Source organism: Malaclemys terrapin, chromosome 5 (genome assembly GCF_027887155.1).
Source record: "Malaclemys terrapin pileata isolate rMalTer1 chromosome 5, rMalTer1.hap1, whole genome shotgun sequence".
In the NCBI taxonomy this organism is placed as follows: Eukaryota; Metazoa; Chordata; order Testudines; family Emydidae; genus Malaclemys; species Malaclemys terrapin.
The window spans coordinates 46,782,840-46,805,177 of record NC_071509.1 but is presented as its reverse complement, the minus strand read 5'-3'; the positions used below and the strand labels follow the sequence as shown (position 1 = coordinate 46,805,177).

The 22,338-nt window shown below is 40.2% G+C and overlaps 1 protein-coding gene across 3 annotated transcripts in view; it reads left to right on the top strand.

Annotated features, from left to right (window-relative positions):
* Positions 1 to 22,338, top strand: part of ATP8A1 (ATPase phospholipid transporting 8A1) — a 245,141-nt gene that overhangs the window by 75,478 nt on the left and 147,325 nt on the right. For 2 of the 3 annotated variants that reach the window (XM_054029714.1, XM_054029715.1), the window contains exons 10-15: positions 2,012 to 2,123; positions 3,059 to 3,224; positions 6,983 to 7,110; positions 9,676 to 9,753; positions 12,765 to 12,853; positions 20,941 to 20,985. In XM_054029714.1, the coding sequence (XP_053885689.1) occupies positions 2,012 to 2,123; positions 3,059 to 3,224; positions 6,983 to 7,110; positions 9,676 to 9,753; positions 12,765 to 12,853; positions 20,941 to 20,985 (618 nt within the window). The remainder of the gene's footprint in view (positions 1 to 2,011; positions 2,124 to 3,058; positions 3,225 to 6,982; positions 7,111 to 9,675; positions 9,754 to 12,764; positions 12,854 to 20,940; positions 20,986 to 22,338) is intronic. The other variant, XM_054029717.1, reaches the window with a different exon arrangement.

Genomic DNA, 22,338 nt, shown 5'->3' with positions numbered 1-22,338 from the left:
GGACTCACTGGGTCCAGGGCATAAAGCTGAAACCCAACCGGAAGGGCTAAAGCCTTGGGTGCCGAGCCCCACCACTCAGGGCTGAAGCCAAAGGCTGAGCAACTTAGCTTTGCAGGGTCCCCTGTAGTGTTGGGCCCTGGCAGTTGCCCTGCTTGCTACCCCCTAATACCGACCCTGGCTTTTATATGTAGAAAAACCGTTGTAGTGGCACAGGTGGGCCACAGAGTTTTTGTAGCATGTTGGAGTGCCTCAGAAAGAAAAAGGTTGAGAACCCCAAACTAAATCCAAATGGTCTCAAATACAAATTAACAAAAATCTGTATATTTCTAATGTACAAAGTGCTGCTTTATGAAGAATGCTATTGAAGTACATACTTTAACTGATACAGATAATGTCAGCTTGTTTTGCTATCCCTAAGTAAAGAACATACAAAAAATTAAAAAAATCAGGTTACTTTAAATTTTAAATAGGATCATGTGTATAAAGGTTATTTGTTCATTGGATATGCTGGTGGTGGAATGGCCTAAAATGTGATAGTTCAAAGAAAATGATTGGAATTATTTAAGAATTAATTTAGAAAATGAAATTCTTAAGCGTGGATGAATTTCAGTTTACAAATACACATGACTCCTTCTCTGAAGATATTCCTCGTGATATTATACAAAATAAAGAAAAAATTATAATATTAAGTGTTACTTTCAAAATGCCCATTTAATAGTCCTTTATTTAGTGACATAGCCAATATTTTACGAAATGACTAGTGATTTTGTGAATCCCTACGTTTTGCAGTGCTCACCCTGAGATGCTTAACAGAGGTCTGATTTTTTCAATTAGTGTTGAGCACCTGCCCTCTGAATCAGGCCGCTTCAATGTGTTTCAAGGGAGGCACTGAAAATTACTAGTTTCTTTTGAGAATTTAGCTCATACATTGTGATGACTACTGACTGCTGCTTACTTTTATTCCTTTTAAAGTGATGAGTTACAGTAACTCCTCACTTAGTCATCCTGGTTAACGTTGTTTCGCTGTTATGTTGCTGATCAATTAGGGAACATGCTGATCAATTAGGGAATATGCTCGTTTAAAGTTGTGCAATGCTCCCTTCTAACAGTTTGACAGCCACTTGCTTTGTCCACTGCTTGCAGAAAGAGCAGCCCCTTGCAGCTAGCTGGTGGGGGCTTGGAACCAGGGTGGACTGGCAGCCCTCCTATCAGCCCCCCCATCAGCTCCCTGCTCCCCTAAGTTCCATGTGCAGCAGCTGCACAGCAGGCTAGCAATTGCAGCTGTCCCACCCCCCACTGCCATGTGCTGCTCCTGCTCTCTGTCTTGGAGCTGCTCCCCGAGACTCCTGCTTGTTTGGGGGGGAAGGGAGGAGGAGGGGGGCTAATGTCAGGATGTCCCCCTCCCCTCTGCTCCTGCACCCCGCTTACCCCATCTTCCATAGAGCACGGTGGGGGGGGACACACAACAGGGCTCAGGATGGAGGGAGCTTGCTGGCAGCGGCTGGTCTCAGCAAGCTGATCTAATTAACAAGGCAGTGTACTTAAAGGGGAAATGCGCATCTCTTTCTCTCACTCACAGTGTGTGTCTCTGTCTGCGATACTGTCTCCCCTCCCTCCATTCCTGTTGCTGTGTAGAGTGTGAGAGTTAACCCTTGAGGGCTCAGCCAATTGCTAGTTCATCATTTAGCAGTAAGGCATTCCTTGGGAAATATCCCACCCTCTGACTCCTCCACTCAACCAAGCTTCACAATCATCATCACTGTGTACCAGTATTAAATTGTTTATTTAAAACTTATACTGTGTGTGTGTTACATATAATATAGTCTTTTTTGTCTGCTGAAAAAAAATTCCCTGGAACCTAACCCACTCATTTACATTAATTCTTATGGGGAAATTGGATTCGCTTAACATAATTTTGCTTAAAGTCGCATTTTTCAGGAACATAACTACAACATTAAGTGAGGAGTTACTGTATTTTATTCTGATAAAATATGAAATTGCTTCCTTCCAGTACTGTTCCACTGGGACCTGACCAAATTCTTCTACGAGGCGCTCAACTAAGAAATACCCAGTGGGTTCATGGAATAGTTGTCTATACTGGACATGATACAAAACTCATGCAGGTTTGTCATTTAAATGTGGATATTTTATAAATTCTCTATTTTATTAGGTTTTGATACCATTATTGTTACACAAAAGCCATCTTTACTCTTGGTCTTTAAAGTTTTAAGTTAAAGAGACCAGAAGATCTGTCTATTTTAGTGTTGGCTTCAAGGTAATAGTTAAAATATAGTCTATTTGTAGCAAAGCTGCTTTTTTGTGAGTTAGATTGAGTAAAATCAAGATGTATTTCTTCTGTTGGCTACATAGACGGTTACCAAGCATTTATCCTTGGAAAAATGTTTTTTCAGTTGCAGGCATGTCCTTATTCTTTTTAAATGTATGTTTAAAATAGCATTTTTTATCAATCTGGATCATTGTAGTTTGCCTGATAATCTTTGTATGATTTTCTGTCTGTTTTCTAAACTGTCTTATTGCATGCCTTCCTCACAGCATAGAAGGAAGAATACTTTTATGAACACAGTGTGAAATTAATTCATTTGAAAGTTAAGGGGGGGAGGGGCGGAATGTCAAAACCCCAAAATATCATGAGTTTTTTTTTTTCCTGGTATCGTTTTGAATATCACAACTGATCTGTAGTTGTCAAAATAAATGAATGCATTCAGTTTAATGATGCATTATCATTTATTCATTTTCCAATTTGCAAAGTTCAGTCATTTGAAATGGATTTCTCCACCTTTAGTGTTTGTAATCAAGTTTCTTCTGTACTGAGGTGTTTTTTTGTAATGTTACATTTTACTACTAGCTGCTGTTACGATTGTTCTCTAAGATCAGATATAATGCTCAGGATACATATTATGCAATTTATATCAATATTATGCAGTTCATCTCTTCAGAGAAATGTGTAGAAAAAGACACAACAGGATAGTATGAAAATATTGGAGAACTACACGTGTACCTCATTTTATACTTAATATTTACAATTTTCTTTTCACAGAATTCAACAAGCCCGCCTCTTAAACTATCCAATGTGGAACGAATTACAAATATTCAGATCTTGATTTTGTTCTGCATTCTTATGGCCATGTCTTTAATCTGTTCTATTGGTTCAGCTATATGGAATCGAAGGCATGGCCAAAGGGACTGGTATCTCAATCTAAACTGTAAGCACTAAAATAATTGTATTAAATATTTTGTTGTCCAAATGATACTTGCATAAGTTCCATAATTGAAAAATAGGACAGTAAAACATTCATCTTGTATATTTACATTTTGATTTTATAACAGTATCCATCTTTATTTACCATATATATTGACTATAGATTTATCAAAGCTGGTGTAAAGTGTTTACTGGCCATTTGAGCCTCTTGCTAAGTTCAATGAATGGTGAATTCCCCCCAGGAAGGGAAGCTGGTATTTTTGCCTCTACCGTCTTCCAAGGGTCTGTTAAGAAGCAACTTTAAATCTTCTGTGCCCCCTCTCCCTCATGCTGACTTCTTCCTGACCCTTAACATTTACTTTCCTTGTGCCCTTCCCCCAGTAAGTAAAGTTGTGGCTTTATGCTACATCATACCCTTCCATATGAGGGTCTGATTGTATCTCAGCCTTCAGTTGTTTGTCTCAATCACGTAGGGAGTATGATCTTTAACAGGCTGCTGTTAGAGGAGAGAGGAAAGAAATAGGTCTATAGGAAGCCCTATGACACATTTCAGTGGGCAGCTGGCCTAGCAGTACTGATAGCCTTTGAGCCTTTGAGCCTTCAATTCCATGAGCAACGAGTCAGGATAGCTGATGGCAACAAGGGAACTAGATCTAAAGGAAGCCTTTGTGATGCACTGTGGTGTGTAGATGCTCAGTCATATGAGCTCCAGACTCTCCTTTAGTAGGCATCTAGCATGGCTGACCCCAGCAAGGAAACCAAGGCAGCAAGACTTCAGTTCATCCTGGCCAGTTGCCATCCTCTTCTTCCCTCTCTTCTTTTGAAGCACCTGACTTTGAATCCAAAGTCCTTGGATCTGAAATCAAAGTATAGCACTTAAGGTTTGTCTTTACCAATAAAGAAACTGCAGGATCGTAAATTGAAGCCAAGCTCTTAAGTTTTGACTTGACTCTGTAAGAAGCCATTTATTCATGTTTAGGATGAGTTTGGGTTTACGGAAAACCTTGATTCCTTTCTCTGTTGTATTGAAGAAGAAGAAGAAGAAGAAGAGAATAAACTGCTCAAAATGTTTTTAAGCTGAGATGTACATAAGCAGTTCTCCAAATCCAGGAATGTATTACAGAAAGTGATCTAGATCCACACAGCCCTTGTTCTGATCAATAAAGACTTTGTTGGTTTTAAGTGAGGTATGTTTTAAGTGAGCAAGCAAGCATTGAGCTAATGTTCAAAGGCCTGTGACCAATATAGTCTCATGCATTCCCCAAGGTGGATGTTTTTGACAGAGCTGCTCAAAACAGCCCTTCCATTGGCCCCAAAGACAAGTTACAAGATGAGTATGATTTCTAGAGGATCCATGAATCATGATTTTGGATCTCAGATCTGTGAATCTTGTCCACTCATAAAACATCCTGGAAAGGTGAATAGGATCTTCTTCCTTTTTGATTGCTGTTACTTTCTGGCTCTGAGTGTCCTGATTCAAGACTACTTCTTTGGCTGTCTGGAGCTATAGTATGCTTGAATGGTCAGCTTTTTGTAGGCTGGAACATGCAGCTCCAAAGTGCCACATGACCCTGATTATGTAAAAGGGTGATTTTTTGCAAAGAATGCACATTAGAACTGAAATAGAATCCAGATTTCCATCTCCATAACACCCCAGAATATCTAGCTGATTAATGGAATACTCTCTTGAGAACTTTCCAGGAATTGAGAAGGAGGAAGAACAGAGAAACAACAACAGATTATGATGTCTGTGCCATCACTTCATACTACTTTGGATTATTCTGCTCGCTGCTTCTTCCTCCACTTCTGAGGATTCTATGCATTTTCAGGACATAGCAACTGTACTGCAACATAAGTGGCTATGAAGAGTTGCTCTTTGTTTCTGAAGAAGTTTGAGCTATTTTACATTCATCTTGCCTCTGGCACAATACTTGTATCAGCTGCTTCTGAGAAAGATGGAGGTCCTAAAGTCTTATAAGGCTACTCTGCACTATGAATTATGGGTGTGATTCCCCTGCTCACGTACACATACTCAAGGTAGTGCAATAAGAGCTAGTGCAAGTTTAAATAGTAGCGTAGCCGCGGTAGCATGGGCAGTGGCAGCAGGGGCATGGCTGAGCTGTGCTGAGTATGTACCAACCATTTCCAGGTTGGTTTGTCTGCTGCACAGCGCAGCCTTGTCTCTGCTGCTGCTACCTGTGCTACTGTGTCTACACTGCATCATTAGCCTGTTAAAGACAGATTAATAAATTTTTTGCTTTCAAAGAGACTGATCACTGCTGTGGAGCTCTGACATAGTGGTGAGCATGATTATAAATGGGTGAGTAAAAAGTGGTGTTAGGTATCTGTAAAAACTCTTCTGGAAAATGAATTTTAAAAGTTCATTTCTAGTATTTGTCTAAATATAGCTAATCATTGGAACTGTTTAAATGGAAAAGTAGTGTAAAACTGTTAGTCAGTTAAGGCTGGTCTTCACTACGGGGAGATTGATTCAGCAGGAATCGATTTAGTGGGTCTAATAAAGACCCACAAAATTGATGTCAGAGTGCTCTCTGGTTGACCCTGGTACTCCAGCTCTCCAAGGAGGGTAAGGGAAGTAGACTGGAGAGCATCTCCTGTCAATGCAGTGCAGTGAAGACACCGGGCTAAGTTGACCTAAGCTATGTCAACTCCAGCTACATTATTCATTATTCATAACTTAGGTCAACTTACCCCGTAGTGAAGACAAGCCCTTAGTTACATTTTACACTGTTATTCTAGACTTTGTGTGCATATATGTAAATAAGCAAATTATATTGCGGAAGAGGTTGGGCATGTTGATTTTTTAATAATGTAAATAGATAATGAACTGCTGGTGGATGCAAGTCAAAGTTTGGACTTTGTATCCAGAAGTGTGTTTATGGAAGCCTACCCTAACCTGTTTGATTTAGGAATCAGCTTTGAAATGTCATGTAAACATGCTTCTTTGTGAAATTTCCGGTAAAATCATGCTTCTGTGCATTCTGTAAAAACCATGAAGATACTGTTTCTTATAGTATCTTGCTGCTTTACCTTTAACTACTGGAGGAGTGAGGATGTGTAGAGGAGGAATTAGGATGTGTTCTCTCCTCTCCCACAATTCTCACTGTTTAAGAAAAATTCTCAAATTTAGAAAGTTCATATTTAGAGTAAAGCAGTAGTTCTCAAACTTTTGTACTGGTGACCCCTTTCACACAGCAAGCCTCTGAGTGTGACCCCCTTATAAATTAAAAACACATTTTTATATATTTAACACCGTTATAAATGCTGGAGGCAAACGGGGGTTTGGGGTGGAGGCTGACAGCTCGTGACACCCTCCCCCCCCATGTAATAATCGCGATCCCTGAGGAGTCCCAACCCCCAGTTTGAGACCCCTGGAGTAAAGGTTCAGTTGGTTCTTACTTGATTCAAACTGGTTTGATCTTCCTTACAAAGCACATGCAAAAATGTAAGGCTATATCTTAAAAAGCAGATTACCTGATTTTTTGCTCTTTAAAGTTGGAGAAAAATTGTTATGTAAATTAAAACTGCATTTGATCACAACTGAGACCATATCTTCCATGTAATTTACAGCCTTACAATATGGATTAGGAAGTGTTATTACCATAGTAATGTTTCAAAATATCTAAAGAACTTCTATCTGTATATAAAAAAGCCAACAAATGTGGCTGGGAAAATGTTATCTGTTGATTGCCTAACCAAAACAGTGTTTAATTTTACAAGTGCTTTCTTTTATTTTAACAGATGGTGGAGCTAACAATTTTGGACTGAATTTCTTGACCTTTATCATTCTCTTCAATAATCTCATTCCAATCAGTTTGTTGGTTACACTAGAAGTTGTTAAATTTATCCAGGCATATTTCATAAATTGGGTAAATATGACATTTATTGTGGCTTACACTGATTTCTAAAACCAAATACTATCACTTGTTTGTGAATCATGATAGGCAGTTCATTTCTATAATAAAAATCTTTTTCTCTTAATTTTTCTTTAATCTTTTTTGTTGAACATAAGTCCACATTTTAAAGCATGCAATATTAATCACAGTATCATAGAAACCTGAAGTGTACTTGATCATTTAGCGCTTCCTTGCAGACTCAGGATTTTTTTCTGCATCACATTTCCAGTGTTTTGTTCTTTCCAGTTTTTAAATGTTCCAGGCAATAGGACTTTGATTAGACCCCCTGAAAAAAACTATTCCATGGTCTAATAGATAGATCTCTTTCAAGAAGTTTTTCTAATATTCAGCCTAAATTTTCTCTCTCTTAATTTGATTCACTTTCTTCTGATTATGCATTCTGGTACCACCCTGAATAAATTCTCTCCCTTCTGGTGCTTACCTCCAAATATGAATAGACCATTATGCCCCCTTTTAATAATCTCTTAAACAAGCTATAGGCTTTTGCTCTTTTACTTTTATTTGTTTAAGTTCAGCCCCTTGATGATTTTGTTTCTTTTCACTGACTTCTGTTTAGTTTGAGTCTTTTTGAAAATAAGGTGCCCAAAATTGAAAGAAAAATTCTAGCTGTGGGCTCACAAATTGCATGATCTTGTTCCTTGGTCAAATATGTAAAAATAAATATATCTGTGTGTGTGAGATGTGATGTGTAAAATAAATGTGTGCGTGCATGTGTGCACGTATGTATGTATCTAATGTGTATGTACAGTTGCATATTTGAGATTTGCATGTAGATTAAAAAACAACAAACTTTTTTGTAATACATCAACTATTATATATATCTGTTGGTTCATTTTATGTTAGTGCCAAAATGTTACAAGCATTTTGCAGCAAGGAAAGAGGACAAAATGCAGTGGCCGCCTTGAATATCTCAAACTCCGAAAGACAAAAACTGACAGAGATTGGGGAAAGTGATTAAAACATTTAAGCAAAATGGTTAATGTGATGACCAGCACACACACAAGCAATCCAAACAGGTTACAGTTTGGAAATTCCTAGTTAGGGCAGAGTTAAGGTTGAGTCCATTATGGTGACACCATGAGAGGGAAAAAAAGAGAGAGAGAATCTGTGTTTTTAAAAATCAGTTGAGTCTAATATGAGACTACAAACATTAAAATGCCTTAAACATAACCGTAAGGCTTTTGCACATAATCAGTGCAGGACAATTAAGATTATTTAGGAGTCTTAACAGGGCATTTCCATATTTTAATATGTTTCAATTTTTTTAAGTTTAAACTTAACTCTGATATTTTTTTAGTTCATGTTTTGGTTTTGGGTTTTTGTTTTAATAATTATAACATCCCTGTAATATATTTTACCCTAAGTTACTGAGATGTACTCTCAACCTAAACTCCGTTTCAGTATATCTTTTCTCAGGGAATACACCTCTACCCTGATATAACGCTATCCTCGGGAGCCAAAAAATCTTACTGTGTTAAAGGTGAAACCGCATTATATCGAACTTGCTTTGATCCACCGGAGTGCACAGTCCCGCCCCCCCACCACCTCCCCGGAGCGCTGCTTTACCGCGTTATATCCAAATTCGTGTTATATCGGGTCGCGTAATCGGGGTAGAGGTGTATTTACCTTAGTACAATGTGTAAATGCCTTGCTGTGTTATACATTCTGTATCTAAGAAATATAGCGGAAAAGTCGATACTCTAATATGGTAATTTTTAAAATTTTCAGTGGTACCCATTTTAGATATATTGATACAGTTACTATCCCATATATTGATCACTAAAATCATCTGAATAAAAACTCTCTAAAGTCTAGTATAAGTCATTAAATTAGTTTAAAAGATGAAAACATATTTCTATTTCAGAAGACTTTGTACCGATCTGATTGTATATGCAAGTTTTTCAGTTGAAATAGATGACATAAACATAGATAATTTATAGTCAGGTTCAATAAATCTGTCCTTGGTCAGATACTATAGTTATAGGCTTAGAAGGATTAGATATTTATTGTTAAATGTCAGTAAACTTCAATTTCACTGTATACATACTAGGTGACAAAAATATTAATAATAATTTACACATCAGCAAAGTAAGAAAAATGCCACATGAGAATTTATTAGAGTTTTATTTAGGGATTTGTATGTTTTGATATATGACGTTGATAATTTGTGATTTAATGTTTATAAAGCTTTAACCTTTTGAGTCTTAACATCTACTGTCATTAAATAAATATTGTCTACCTCCCCATTGTTTAACACTCCCCAGAATTTCCCACAATTGAGAATTTAAATCGATAAAAGTAGGGAAAAATGCTTAAAAATAAACATTGATATCCATTGTATTATAAAAAAACTGAATTCTGCCACACCTATCTATATCTATATCTATAAGTAACAAGTGTAGATATATATATATATAGATATATATAAGTAACAAGTAACAACAGTAAAGAAGCTAAATAATTTATCTTTAAAAAATTATGGAAAACTAGCTTTTAACTACTTGTATCTTTCTTTAGGATATAGACATGCACTATGAACCTACAGACACTGCCTCCATGGCTCGTACATCCAATCTCAATGAAGAACTTGGCCAGGTAGACCAAATTGCTTACTGTAACTTAATAGTGTGTGAAATGATTCACTCTAGAATTTGTGAGCAATGGTTTTTACTTGAACTATTAATGTGAGAGTGGTCTTATTCTTTCATAAATGTTATCAGTCTTGATTTTTTTAATAGATATATTCTGCATAATAATTATTTAAGCATGTATTAAATTATTAGGCATACAGTTTTTCATATAAATGTATATGTTCTTATTTAGACAAAGGAATTTTAGCCCCAGTTTTAAATATGCACATGTGTGTATCATTCACACACACACACAACTACATTACAAGAAGATTATTAAGTTTGCTATTTCAAGTGCTCAAAAGTTAAGAAATTCCACAGTCTGTGCCAGTGCAATTTTAATTCAGTCCCCTGATACAATATGCATTATGATACAGTCTTTACTTTCATGATCACATGACTGTTTTTTTCCACAGGACCCTTCCTCGTTCAGAGAACAGAATAGACATTGCTTGCTTAATGAGCGACTATTAATTATTTTTTTAACCTTGTTGTTCAGTGTGTGGTCCATGCCTTTTTTACTGCACACTATTGAAATCCTCCTCTAAAGACAGAATTATTGATGTCTTCGTGGCCCTTTCTTTTGCGCTCATTACTGTGGTATATTGGTGCTTCACAAACATTAATGAATTTATTTTCACAACACCCCTGTGAGATAAGGGGGTATTGTTATCCCCATTTTACAGGTGGGGAAGTGAGGCACAGAGAGATTAAGGTCAAAAGTATCCATTAATTTTGGATACCCAATTTGAGACCACTAGGATCTGATTTTTCAGATTATTTTGAAGTATATAGCACTTTATATGTTCAAAGCACAGCTCCCAAGACATCAACTACACATGTGAGTTCTTCTGCAAACCAGCCTCCAGGGTCTCAAATGAGACACCTAGAAAATAAGGAATACTCAATTAGTGAAAAGTTTGGTTTAAATGGCTTGACCAGCATCACATAGGAACTCTGTGGCAGAGGCAGGGATAGAATCCAATTTTCCAGGGCAGCATTCAGTCATCTTAATCATAAGATCATCCTTTTTCTTCCTGCAATCCTTTGCCTCATTCATTACATCCCTTCAATTTCTGCAAGAAATGAAGAGGGAGTCCTACAGACAATATTGTCTTTCAACTACACAACCCTCATTCATCCGCAGAGCAGTGCCTGTGTATTGAATGAGGCAGAGGCATACATTTGAGTGCTTGATTTTGCTACCTGGATAATATTCTTTTAACATAGTTTTTTGTATATGTAATTTCTGAGCTTTTAAAAAACGAAAGTGAAAAAAACAAATTGAATTATGCGGATGCATCCTATTGATACAACCTTATGAGAACCTTTGGATACACCACACTGCTCTCTACTACTGAGCTAACAGAGTTACTGATAGGTGTAGTAGGTTGTCATCCATCCTCTGTGTGAACCAGAGGTATATGACCCATTTTGCCAGTCAGTTTCACAGATATTTGCTGACAGCAGAGTGATGATGAGATAGGAATCATGGGTTCCAGTCTAGCCTCTGGAGGGAAGTATCTCTAGAGGGCACAGACTTTTCTGCCCATTTCCCCACCCCATTTGTCCCCTCTTCTGTTACTTGCCTTCCAATTTATCCCTGTTCCAGTCCTGTCTCTTCTGTACCCCAGCTCATTGTCCCAATCCCATTCTCCTCACCTTGCCAGTCTACATCTCCATTCCTCAGGCTTCTTGCCCAGTAAGTCCTAGTCTCAGCCCTCCAGACTCCCTGTCCCAATATCTTCTCCTACTTCTAGTCCCAGTCTCTTTTCCCCAGACATTCCCAGTTCCTTCCTAACTCCTTGCCTCCAATCTCCTTGCCCAGCCAGTCCCATTTCCACCCCCTTAGGTCCTCATCTGGTTTGTCTCTCTCCCCCCACCTTTAGTCTACAGTTGCCTACCACACCCATATTCCCCATCTCCAGTGGCTCTTTGTCCACTTTTTCCATGGGCTCCTTGTCCAGTCTAAGTATCCCCTCAACTTTCAGTCCAGTCTCTTTGCCCAGGCAATCCTAGTTCTCCCACCATACCATGGCTCCATGTCAAATGTGTTGCCCCAGCCCTCTTGCCTCCTTTTCCCTGCACCACTGCTTCTCAGCCTCCCCACTCCAGCTCCTCATCCGATCTCATTTACTGGCTCCCAGTCTTCCTCCATTTCTTTCCCTGGTTCCCAGTCTTCTGTCCCAGCAAGTCCCAGTCTTCCCCACCCCTGGCTTCCAGTCCTAGTCTCTCCCCCAGAGCTCCAAGTCCCAGTCTCTCTATTTAGCTATTGCCAGTCTCTCACCCATGCAACTCCCAGTCCAAGTTTCCCTTCTCCACCCCCCCAGCCTCTCGTCCAAGTTTCTCTCCTTTCCCTCTTCCCAAGCTCCTTATTCCAATCCATTCCCACCTGTCTCTCTCTCCCCTCTCCCCCAACAGATCTGTCTCTTGTCCCCTCTGCATTTGAATCAGGCAGCCTTCTCCTCCACATTGCAGGGATCCAGCAGGCGGTCACTGAGAACACAGGAGAGAGAGATTGGTCTGGCTTTTCTGACACATTTTTAATTGATGCTGTGGGTTTAGAAATGAGCTTCCCTCATAAGCATATTAGTACAATAAGTTTAAAGTTTATCTGGAAGCACTGGCCTCTGTCAGACACAGGATATTATACTAACTATGCCATTGATCTCACATAGTAGTGGAATTTCTGCGATCTATGGAGCATAGAATTGTGAAGTATACCTCCCTGTATTGAATCAAGCCCAATCTGTACATCCATCTTAGTGGTCTTATCTTTTGCAGATATGAAATTTTAGGTATCAAGAATGTATTCATAAGATTTATGTTCTATGCCAAATATTTTATAATCAATAAACTGAGTGAAGAAGTTCATTGCAGAAGAGGCTAAAAGTGTTTAGTATGTTAACAGCTATGAATTACTAAATATAGAAATATGTACTGAGTGTAATGTAATGAGTTTTAAAATTCATTTAGGTCAAATACATATTTTCTGACAAAACTGGTACCCTGACTTGCAATGTAATGCAATTTAAGAAGTGCACCATAGCAGGAATTGCTTATGGGTAAGTGTTTGGTTTTTTATATCAAATTAAAGTTGCTTTTTTTTTTTTTAATTTCCTCCTGCACTGGATGTAGTTAAGACCTTTTTCTTGTGGCTACGAAAAGAGGAGTTGGTTATGAGGCTGACATTCTTTATCCATTCACTACATAAAAGAGAGTGCCTTTTCTCACAAACCGAAATTCAGATAAAATTTTAAGACTGAAGGTTAATTGTTATAGTTACATAAGAGTTTCAGCACATCAGATGTTTCTATGTTAGTCTTATTAATATCTTCATTGATGAATCTTTACTCACAGTTTCAGAAAATGACAGTGTTTTGGCCCACATTTTATATTTCACACAGACATGTGCTCCTGTGCATGCACACTTGTGTAAATGAACAGTTCAGTATTATCACACTGGATAAACAAGAATTTGAATCTCTTTTTGGTGTTAGGTTTTGCTGTTACATGAGTCTAAAGATGTGTGTGTATGTGTTTTAACATAGGTTTGTTATGTGGGTCCAACAAATTCAATGTTTCATTATATTAAAATTTATTTTTATGGCTTATTGTAATAAATATCTTTGACAGTAAATGTTTCCCTACTGAAATGATCTTTGAACAATGTGCCTTTTTTGGTAGAATTGCTTTTGCACCCTGAGCTGGTGGGAATGACATAGGTGCTGGAACTAGGAGTACTGGATTGCAGCAGCACCCCCCGGTTTCAAGTGGTTTCCATCATACACAGGGTTTACAGTTTTGTTCAGTGGCTTTCAGCACCCCCGCCATAAAAATTGGTCCTGTGGGACATGACTTTGGTAACTGGGGGATGGGAACTCGGACTTTGCAAAGAAACAGAAGAACAAAATAATAGCTCAGTTTTGGACTACCAACTTAGCCAGCTAATGTCAAGTGCCTAGATATTCAAGAATAGTAGAGAAAAATGTTTCAAGTGTATATTCCCTCGATGTATTCAGTGTTTGTTGTTCAACTTTATATTTAGGGCTGTTAAGTCAGCAGTAGTGTAGAGGAACCAAAAAGTTGCCTTGACAGAGCATCTGAAGATTTCCCTGGCCTATGGAGTGAGAGGGGGACAGGCCTGAAGCATGCTGCACTCAGCCACACCTGCTGACTTAACAGTCCTAGAGGGCCGTTACAAGCTTAAGTAGCCCTGACACCAAATCACCTCCCAGCATCCACAAGAATTGGTGAAGATGCAAAAGATCTGGGCTTCCAACTTCTTAAGCTTAAAAAGAATAAAACAGTGGAGGCCCTATGACTTTAAGGAATTTAAGATCATCAGTACCTTGTTGAAATCTGTGTTCAGTCCGAGCCATACTGTGACTGAATCTGTTCTAGCTGAAGCAGTAACACATAAATGAGTCTGTCTCTGTATTTTCATAAGTGGGGTAGAAAGAGAAACATTTAAGCTTAAACCATAACTTTTTTCTTGAGTCTAATAACATCTAATGTCTTCTCCTTTCTCCAAACAATTTTTGTCTGCAAAGAGAAGCTATGGTGGGAGCTGAGGCAAATTGCAGGACTTCTGCAGTCACAAAACAGCTTCTACTTATGAAGTCTATTTCAGGCAAAGTAACAAAAGTCTTATAATCCTTATGAATAGGCTGGATGAATGAAATTTAGATAAGAAATGAAGGGAAATGGATGGCTCAGGAAATTGGTAATCAGATAAAATACCCTTTTAAGTCTGTTTATCTCTCAGTGACTTTCACATCAAATCTGCTCAGCTTCTAAGTTAAAAGGATTTGTTTTCTATCCACCAGATATTCAGACTGAACAAGGAATCCACAAGTTATAACTATGCCTCTACCTTTGATCTTTTATACCAGTCCAGACTCTTGGGTTATGGTTTCTTCCAACCAGCAGATGGAGATAATACACTAAAACATGTGATGATGTAACACTCATTTATGGAGCCTCTCATAATCTCTGAGCATTCAGTTAGTCAGCATTTAAAACCAGAAGGGACCACCAGATCATCTACTCTGACCACCTGTATATCACAGGCCACCAACGCCATCCAGAATGTACACACTAAACCCAGCAACTGAAATTAGACCAAAGTATTACTACCCACAAGAGACTGGACTATTATGGGCCACAGGCAGAGAATAGAGGAGACCAAGGTGCACCAGTGCCTGAGATCCCAACAATGGCAGGGAAATGATAAAGTAAAATACACCCAGATAATCCTGGGAAATGACCCACATCCACATGCTGCAGAGGAAGGTAAAAAAAAAAAAATCCAAATCCTTGCCAGTCTCACCTGGGGGAAAATTCCTTCCTGACACCACATATGGTGATCAGTTAGACACTGAGCATGTGAGCAAAAAAGCTAATGTACTCAATGATTTTTTTGCCTCTGTCTTCACGCACAAGGTCAGCTCCCAGATTGCTGCACTGGGCAGTACAGCATGGGGAGAAGGTGACCAGCCCTCTGTGGAGAAAGAAGTGGTTCGGGACTATTTAGAAAAACTGGACGTGCACAAGTCCATGGGGCCGGATGCGCTGCATCCGAGGGTGCTAAAGGAGTTGGCGGGTGAGATTTCCGAGCCATTAGCCATTATTTTTGAAAACTCATGGCGATCGGGGGAGGTCCCAGATGACTGGAAAAAGGCTAATGTAGTGCCCATCTTTAAAAAAGGGAAGAAGGAGGATCCGGGGAACTACAGGCCAGTCAGCCTCACCTCAGTCCCTGGAAAAATTATGGAGCAGGTCCTCAAGGAATCAATTATGAAACATTTAGAGGAAAGGAAAGTGATCAGGAACAGTCAGCATGGATTCACGAAGGGGAAGTCGTGCCTGACTAACCTAATTGCCTTCTATGATGAGATAACTGGCTCTGTGGATGAGGGGAAAGCAGTGGATGTGTTATTTCTTGACTTTAGCAAAGCTTTTGATACTGTCTCCCACAGTATTCTTGCCACCAAGTTAAAGAAGTATGGGCTGGATGAATGGACTGTAAGGTGGATAGAAAGCTGGCTAGATCGTCGGGCTCAACGGGTAGTGATCAATGGCTCCATGTCTAGTTGGCAGCCGGTTTCAAGTGGAGTGCCCCAAGGGTCGGTCCTGGGGCCGGTTTTGTTTAATATCTTTATTAATGATCTGGAGGATGGTGTGGACTGCACTCTCAGCAAGTTTGCAGATGACACTAAACTAGGAGGCGTGGTAGATACACTAGAGGGTAGGGATCGGATACAGAGGGACCTAGACAAATTAGAGGATTGGGCAGAAAAAAACCTGATGAGGTTCAACAAGGACAAGTGCAGAGTCCTGCACTTTGGACGTAAGAATCCCATGCACTGCTACAGACTAGGGACCGAATGGCTAGGTAGCAGTTCTGCTGAAAAGGACCTAGGGGTCACAGTGGACGAGAAGCTGGATATGAGTCAACAGTGTGCTCTTGTTGCCAAGAAGGCTAACGGCATTTTGGGCTGTATAAGTAGGGGCATTGCCAGCAGATCGAGGAACGTGATCGTTCCCCTTTATTCGACATTGGTGAGGCCTCATCTGGAATACTGTGTCCAGTTTTGGGCCCCACACTACAAGAAGGATGTGGAAAAATTGGAAAGAGTCCAGCGGAGGGCAACAAAAATGATTAGGGGTCTGGAGCACATGACTTATGAGGAGAGGCTGAGAGAACTGGGATTGTTTAGTCTCCAGAAGAGAAGAATGAGGGGGGATTTGATAGCAGCCTTCAACTACCTGAAGGGGGGTTCCAAAGAGGATGGAGCTCGGCTGTTCTCAGTGGTGGCAGATGACAGAACAAGGAGCAATGGTCTCAAGTTGCGGTGGGGGAGGTCCAGGTTGGATATCAGGAAAAACTATTTCACTAGGAGGGTGGTGAAACACTGGAATGCGTTACCTAGGGAGGTGGTGGAGTCTCCTTCATTGGAGGTTTTTAAGGCCCGGCTTGACAAAGCCCTGGCTGGGATGATTTAGCTGGGAATTGGTCCTGCTTTGAGCAGGGGGTTGGACTAGATGACCTCTTGAGGTCCCTTCCAACTCTGATATTCTATGATTCTATGAATTCTCGGTGCCAGTTCAGAGCCCAGTTGTTTCTGTCTCCAGCAGGTGGAGAACACAAGCAGCCTGCTGCTAGAGGAGAGAAGAGAAAAGTAAACCTTGGAGGCCATAAGGCAGCCCTGTGAAACACTGTGGTGTGCAGCTGCATTGGCAGCACATATGAGGCACTCACAGTCTGCTAATCATGAGTACCACATGCATAAGACTGTCTGTTGACAGGCTTCCAGTCTGGCTGACCCCAGTCCAAGACCAGGAGAGGGTAAAGCTCCAACTCTACCTCACATTGTCAGACCTCTCTACCTAATCTGCAGGGGCAGCTAAGACTCAGAAGGGTGAGCAGAGAGAGGTTTCCAGCTAGGAAGTCCTGACAGAATAGGAAACCCTATAAAGAACTTCTGCCTCTAGGAACTCATCCAGATGAATGAGTGCCCTGGAACTCTGGCAGCACCTGTTCCCAGGATAAGGAAGGGGAATTGAGTACAAGTGTAGACTCAGACCTGTCTCTTCCTCTGACAGATTTATCATCTACTCTGAGTAGGGATAATGCTCCCAGGAAAGGACTGAGGCAGGGGAGGAAAAAGCCCCATCAAGCCTTTGCAAGCATCCTCAGCATGATCTGCAACTGAAGCTCATCCAGGGTCCAGAGTGCTTCTCTGAGATACATAAAAATATTTTTAATGAAAAAAAATCTGTTTTGAATTGAAATTGATTTTAATGTAAATCAATTCTTTTATTTGAATGCTGCTATTTCTTTACATTTACCTATGTTGTAGTCTTAAATTGAAACGTGGATACTGTATATTCTACTTGTTTCTTTAATTTCCTAGCTGGAATTAGTAGAATTTCAAATTTTACATACAGACTAAGAAGTTTCACACTGAAAGTGCTCAACTTTGCTGAAAAGGACAAGTCCAGTAGCTCATTAGCATCCTTCTTGTAAGAATAAAACAAACTCAGACACAAAATTAATAAGCAAATAGCCCATATGTGCAGCTGCTTCCACCTTCCCTTATATTGAACTTCATAGAATCATAGAATATCAGGGTAAGAAGGGACCTCAGGAGATCATCTAGTCCAACCCCCTGCTCAAAGCAGGACCAATCCCCAACTAAATCATCCCAGCCAGGGCTTTGTCAAGCCTGACCTTAAAAACCTCTAAGGAAGGAGATTCCACCACCTCCCTACATAACCCATTCCATTCCACCACCTCCCTAGGTAACTCTCCTAGCGAAAAAGTTTTTCCTAATAGCCAACCTAAACCTCCCCCACTGCAACTTGAGACCATTACTCCTTATTCTGTTATCTGGCACCACTGAGAACAGTCTAGATCCATCTTCTTTGGAATCCCCTTTCAGGTAGTTGAAAGCCGCTATCAAATGCCCCCTCCTTCTTCTCTTCTGCAGACTAAACAATTCCTCAGCCTCTCCTCATAAGTCATGTGCCCCAGCCCCCTAATCATTTTTGTTGTCCTCTGCTGGACTCTTTCCAATTTTTCCACATCCTCCTTGTAGTGTGGGGCCCAAAACTGGACACACTACTCCAGATGAGGCCTCACCAATGTTGAATAGAGGGGAATGATCACGTCCCTCGATCTGCTGGCAATGCCCCTACTTATACAGCCCAAAATGCCGTTAGCCTTACAAGGGCACACTGTTGCCTCATATCCAGCTTCTCGTCCACTGTCCCTAGGTCCTTTTCTGCAGAACTGCTGCCTAGCCACTCGGTCCCTAGTCTGTAGCAGTGCATGGGATTATTCCATCCTAAATGCAGGACTCTGCACTTGTCCTTGTTGAACCTCATCAGATTTCTTTTTGCCCAAGTCAAGAAAGTTCATATGCTTTTACCAGGCTATCCTCCTCCATCAATTTGCAGTTCAAAGTCAATGAGACTTTTGATCTTAAATCACTTCGATTCTTTAGAAAGTTTCACCCTGGCATGCCTAAATATGGTTTTAGGATCCTAACTTTAGGCTTCTGTTTTTTTAAATTTTGTCCTGTGTGTGTATATTAAAAAAAGTTCACAATAACTTTATTAATGTGATTTAAAGTAAATAACTTTTAATTGTTAACACTGAAGTAATTTTATTTTGAAGTAATAAAGATTTTGTATCACTAAAGTTTTTAGTAAAAATGTAATCTTAACTTCTGATTCTGTAAACGCTTATGTATTTGCTTAGTGTTAAGCACATGAGAGAGCCCCATTTACTTCAATGAGACTATTTATGTGAGTAAAAAGTATGTGCCTGGTTAAGTGTTTGCAGGATCATAATTTTAGATTTTCAATTTTTATTTTATTTTATTTTATTTTATTTTATTATTTATTTATTTATTTATTTATTTGTGTTTTTATTTGTTTTGGCCTATAACAATTTTGTAAATTCAAATATGATACCCAAGAGTAGTGAAAAAACAACCAACTAAACGCATTAGCAATTTAGTTTGTTATAAATTTTAAAGTTACAACAGCACACACATTCGTAATAGCTATTCATAGCTCGGCCTGGTTTAAATCAATCTTTTTTTTTTTTTTTAAATCAGTGATTTAAATTACCTTGATATAAATTGATCCCTGTTGCCTCCCAATACCCATGCATCCCCCTTTCATGAGACATGCATATCTCTAACAGAGCTTCTCCTTTGGGAAGATTCACTCTCCATCAGGGAGCAGAAAGCCAAATAATACAGGGACAGCTCAGAGAGCAGCATCCTTGAGAATTTTGTCTCTTGATTAATTTTCCCTTTCAGAGCAGATTTCATGTGGGGGTGGGCAGAGAAATAAAACTGTTCCATCTCTGCAGCTCCTTTAAAGCATCTTACTAATTATGTGGTAAATAAGTTTTCACCTGTGCCATAAATGGGTGAATTCCTTCATAACCTGTAGCCAGTTGTGATGTTCAACATTTTCAGAACACTCTGCAGTACAAATATGTCTTTAATTACAAATATTTTCAAAATGTGTGGTTTTATGATGTAATGTTCATTCAGAACTCCTTAGTGTAAACCAGTTTGCAAGCTTAGGAGCAGATCCTTCTCTGGTATAAATTATCATGGCTACGTTGGCTTCAGTGAAGCTATGACAATTTACACCAGCTGAAGATCTTCCCCTTGGTTTCTGTTTTGACTTAGGGCTGGTCTACACTGGGGGCGGGGGGGAGGATCGATCCAAGATACGCAACTTCAGCTACGCGAATAGCGTAGCTGAAGTCGAAATATCTTGGATCGAATTACCTGGGGTCCACACGGTGTGGGATCGACGGCTGCGGCTCCCCTGTCGACTGCGCTACCGCCGCTCGCTCTGGTGGAGTTCCGGAGTCGACGGTGAGCGCGTTCGGGGATCGATATATCGCGTCTTAACGAGATGCGATATATCGATCCCGGATAAATCGATACGGCGGGTAGTGAAGACGTACCCTTAGTTACATTTTGTATTTATATAAGTGCTTGGCATCTGTTGAATTAATATGTTTAACACATCTTGACCTGTAGGAAACCATTATGGTTCTCTGATTTTAGATTTTCTGTTGTTTTTTTTTAACCACAGTAATGGGCTAATCTGGGAATGGGTGACAGGGCTGGGAATAGGTGAGAGGATAGATCACTTGATGATTACCTGTTCTGTTCATTCCCTCTGGGGCACCTGGTATTGGCCACTGTCCGAAGACAGGATACTGGGCTAGATGGACCTTTCGTCTGACCTTGTATGGCCATTCTTATGTTCTTGTCTGAAGCCCAGTGAAATCAATGGGAATCTTCCATTGATTTAAATGGGCATTGGATCAGGCAGTTTGTTGGATGCCACTGCATGAGGATAAATCAAGCATGAACTTAGCCTGATTGCGTATTACAGAGCCCCAACATACATTTAATATTTTATTGCAACACTTTCTGTTTCCTGATATTTTGACACTAACAACAATTCTTTTGAAGTACTCTAAAACTTTTTCCCTTTTAGTAACTCATTTCCTTCATTAATTTTTCTTTTATATGTGATCTGATTTTTTTTAGCCTTTCTGTGATTATACTTTCCTTCTATTTCTATCCTTCCTTTGCTTTTTGTGCAGCCATTGTCCTGAGCCTGAGGATTATAGTAGTTCTTCAGACGATTGGTAAGCATTAAAGATAATTTAATATCGTTTTTGTTTAAAATTCATGGTTTAGTATTGTGTAAGATGTGATATTTTAAAAATGCAAAGCGTAGAAATAATGTGAACTGGTATTCAAACTCATACATGCAGACTGAATTTTAGCAAATATTGACTCAGTAAAAATGTATCTATTACTAAATTATTCCTAATCCCGAAAGTAAAAGGGTTCCTAAAACCCATTCTGGACCTGTGGCGCCTCAACAAATATCTCAAGAAGTTGAAGTTTCGCATGGTCTCCCTGGCCTCCATCATTCTCTCCCTGGATTCCGGAGACTGGTATGCTGCCCTCAACTTGAAGGACGCATACTTTCATATCTCTATCTTCCAAGGGCACAGACAGTTCCTCTGTTTGATGGTGGGCTGGCGCCACTTCCAATTCACGGTGCTGTCCTTTGGTCTCTCATCAGCCCCGAGAATGTTCACGAAATGCATGGCGCTGGTAGACGCTTACCTGAGACATCGAGGGGTCCAGGTCTATCTGTATCTTGACGATTGGCTCATCAAGAGCAGATTTTGGGATCAAGTAAAAAGGAGCATTGACCTGGTACGTTCCACCTGCCACGACCTAGGCCTGTTAATAAACTAAAAGAAATCAACCCTAATACCAGGGCAACAGATAAAGTTCATAGGGGCAGTCCTCAACTCCATGCGGGTCAGAGCCTTCCTTCTGGAGGCTTGTTTCCAAGCCATGTTGAACCTGATCTCTCATGTAAGGGGCCACCTGCTCACCACCGCTCTCACCTGCCTGAGGTTGTTAGGCACTATATGGTAGCGCATTCTTAAGTGGTCTGTCATGCCCAGCTTCATCTCCAGCCACTGCAAGCGTGGTTGGTGTCAGCTTACATCCCCAATAGGCACGATCTAGACTGGTATTCAGGGTGCCAGATCACATATGGTCATCCCTGGAATGGTGGTTGGACCCCGGATTGGTGTTGGAGGGACTTCTCTTCGCAGTCCCGACCCCGTCCCTGACACTGGTCTCCGATGCCTCGGGCCTGGGCTGTGGAGCCCACCTGGGCGAGCTCAACACGCAAGACCGCTGGTCGTGGGATGATTGCTCTCTCCACATAAACGTCAGAGAGCTCAAAGAGGTCTGCTTGGCAAGTGGTACAGGTCCTGACAGAATACTGCCACGATGTTTACATCAACAAGCAGGGCAGAGCCAGGTCTTCAGCTCTTTTCCAAGAAGGCCTCCATCTCTGGGACTTCTGTGTGCAGCATGCCATTCATCTGGTGGCTGAACACCTTCCCGGGGCCAGGAACATGTTAGCAGATTGTCTTAGCAGGACCGTCTCTTCTCGCTATGAGTGGTCG